The following is a 3,044-nucleotide window of genomic DNA, read 5'->3' as shown; positions in this document are numbered from 1 at the left end:
GTGCATCACTGAAGTTGTCTCTAGACTGCACACAGAAACAATAAGAAAACAAAAAATAAACCTAATATTATGCAATGGCTAATACTTAATAATAAGCAGCTCAGTTAACTATTCTATTGCCAGATCATTTTACTTCTTTGTAGAAACAAATACTTGAAATGAAATGATTTCCAGTGTATCATCTCAATTATTTACACTGTTATGTATCACTGTAGAAACATTAAGAATATAAATAAAGCAGACTTGCATTTCAAACAAACTTATTTACTGATTTTAATATATATATTTTTACATGCTATACAGATGAGACTGCTTGGGGGAGATGAGAATGATGAATGTAAATGAAGAAAGAGAATGCTGGATAAAGATGACAAAAGGATGAACGTACAGAGTTTAGAAACTCCACTGAACTAAATCTAAGCGCTCTTTCTGTGCTGTTATGACGAGGTCTCTGTTCTAGCTGGTCCAGATGCCAGGTGTTCTACTTTATCTATATATTATAGTGGACCTAACTAGAGGAACTAGATATAGATTCACCATGAATAGATATACATTAGATACACTCATCATTTTGTACTATCCAGTGTTACTGGAATTTATTCTGACCCCAAAATGTGTTTTCAGAGACGTAGAACCAAATACAAGAAGTGTTAACAGGAATCTTTGGTAGTCTAAGGGGAACTCCAACGCTGTGCCCATGCTACAGGTACTCAGTACTACTAAACTGACATTTGACTTCAGTCAGTGAACCAAGCCATAATTCAGGAAAGGAAAGTTGGTAAGAATTCTTTTTTACAACTAGAATTTTTTTGGTATATTACCCTATATTACCTTTTGTTATTTTACCTATCTTTGTTTTGCTTTCTAGATAAATTATCCCTATTTCAGGGATAAAATAGTTACTTAAATTTAAACTTTGTAATTTTTTTTCTTCTCTGTTTCCATACTTCTGTAAAGCTGCTTTGAAACATTGCTAAAAGCACTATACAAATAAAATGAATTGAAATCGAAATAACAGCAAACCGATGCAGACTATGACGCTTGCGTATGATGAATCTGAAAACTTTCAGCTTTATGAAGATGTGTCTCTTTTCTATGACGTGATGTATGATTCATCTGATGACCTTTTTGTACACATGCATAATTCTTCATTGTTTGTTGATGAACTATTCCGTGACAGATCCATGGCTGAAGACAGAAACATTGCAGTGATCATAATCCTCAGCACTTTGATCCTGATCAGTCTCATTGGGAACCTCATGGTTGTCCTGATCAGTGTATTTTATCCGAGGCTTCGTTCAGTGAACGTCATGTTCATACTCAACTTGGCTCTGTCAGACCTGCTGTCCACCGTCGGACTGATGTTCTGGTTCTATAATAACGTCTGGAGTTTGAATTACGGAGACGAGATGTGCGAAGACACCGGCTTTGCTCAATCAGCTGGATTTTACAGCAGCGTCCTGTTCCTGGTGTTGATAAGTGTTCAGTGTTACCAGGCTGTGGTGCATCCTGTGTCAGACTGGAAGTATAGACATTTAATCGCATTCGTTCTGTGGATGGTGAGCTTCTATGCAGCATTGCCAAGCATGGTGCACATAATAAAACAACCTCTCTCGACAGACTGCATGTACAGAAACACAGGTCTACTGCTTATTGTTATATATAGACAGAACATTGTTTTTGTCTTCACCTTTTTGTTCATGGGTTTTTGCTACATCAGGATCCTGCAAACTATCCTCAAGTCTGCAACAAACCAGAACCAGAGGCACAGAACTACTGGACTTGCCTTCTTTCTGGCGGCTACGTTCTTTATTTGTTGGGCTCCATATAACATAATGACTTTTATGCACACTTTAAATCTTCCGTATATCAGCCCTTTAAATTTAAAACATTTTCTTTTTGCCTTCTATATCTGCCGTCTTTTGGCTTTTAGCCGCTGCCTCAATCCAGTGATCTATTGCTTATTTGGTCTAAAATTCCGTCAAACAGCGAGAGAGATTTTGCAAAGACGAGCTACTTCTGCAGAAACACAAACTGAAGAACGTCATTCTGGGACGACTTCAGAGACACCAGTGCTTCTAAATTAGATAATCCAAGCAGGCAATTTTCACATGTGCAGACAGCAAAATGAAGAAAAAACTAAGCAAATATTGTGCTGTGGGTAATACTTATTAATAAGCAGCTCAGGCTCTGGTGTCTCGGTTCCTGTTGGCTCACAAGAACGATTACTGTGAATCCACACGTCACAACTGGTGCACATCGAAGCCTGAAATATATATATGTTTTTCACAGTATATATGCTGTACACTCCCATAAAGTTTCTGCCTAACAACAGAGAACTACTTTAATCTTCTGAACAGTTCCTGATTTTTAGATCACATCCACATCCTTTGGTTTACCAGAGCTTCGTGTTCTTTTTTCAAACCTGGACAAAATCCTGTGCTAGCAAAATATACGACAAATTCAAAATCAATGAGCATCATGTCGTTAAAAAAACAGCTTGTCAATGATCTATAAAAATCATTACTCTTAGACTTTTATGTATTAGACAGTTAGAAGCCACGTTCATTTGCGATTCTTTGTAAAAACAACCGCAGGTTGGAAAAGTTTTGCCTCTAAATAGGAGATTTTTTTAAAAAATTGTGTAATACAAGTGTTTATTATGTTAATAAATAAAATAGTTATTGCCTTCTGAATTTTCTCTCTTTTTTTTGGTGAAATATGATTTATCTTCTAATACTTTTTATTTGACCTTTTTTTTAAATATACAAAGTGTACTAATACACATTTCTTATAGAAGAACTATTATAAAATGATATTAAATTACATGCAAGAGCATTTAACTTGGTTTACATTCTATTGTAAAGCTTTAAAAACACCTTGTTTTATTCCACTGCCAGATCATTTTACTTCTTTTTAAAAATAAGTGCTTAAAACCAGAAGCCTTTCCCGGTGTATCATCTCGATTATTTACTGTAATGTATCACTGTAGAAAAATCAAGAACTTAAGCAGACTTGTGTTTCAAACAAACTTATTTATTGAT

At 35.4% G+C, this 3,044-nt stretch overlaps 1 protein-coding gene across 1 annotated transcript; it reads left to right on the top strand.

Moving 5' to 3' along the window:
- Positions 1–1,099: 1,099 nt before the first annotated feature.
- Positions 1,100–2,087, top strand: LOC131365851 (chemokine XC receptor 1-like). Its single transcript, XM_058409737.1, has one exon. The coding sequence runs from the start codon at positions 1,104–1,106 to the stop codon at positions 2,085–2,087; it is 984 nt and encodes a 327-aa protein (XP_058265720.1). The 5' UTR covers positions 1,100–1,103.
- Positions 2,088–3,044: the final 957 nt, after the last annotated feature.

This window comes from Hemibagrus wyckioides, linkage group LG15 (assembly GCF_019097595.1).
Source record: "Hemibagrus wyckioides isolate EC202008001 linkage group LG15, SWU_Hwy_1.0, whole genome shotgun sequence".
NCBI classification, from domain to species: Eukaryota; Metazoa; Chordata; class Actinopteri; order Siluriformes; family Bagridae; genus Hemibagrus; species Hemibagrus wyckioides.
This window is presented reverse-complemented; position numbering and strand designations above follow the sequence as displayed.

Bases quoted from the DNA above. Each gene is read 5' to 3' on its own strand.
- LOC131365851 (XM_058409737.1), top strand. From the start codon at position 1,104: ATGTATGATTCATCTGATGACCTTTTTGTACACATGCATAATTCTTCA.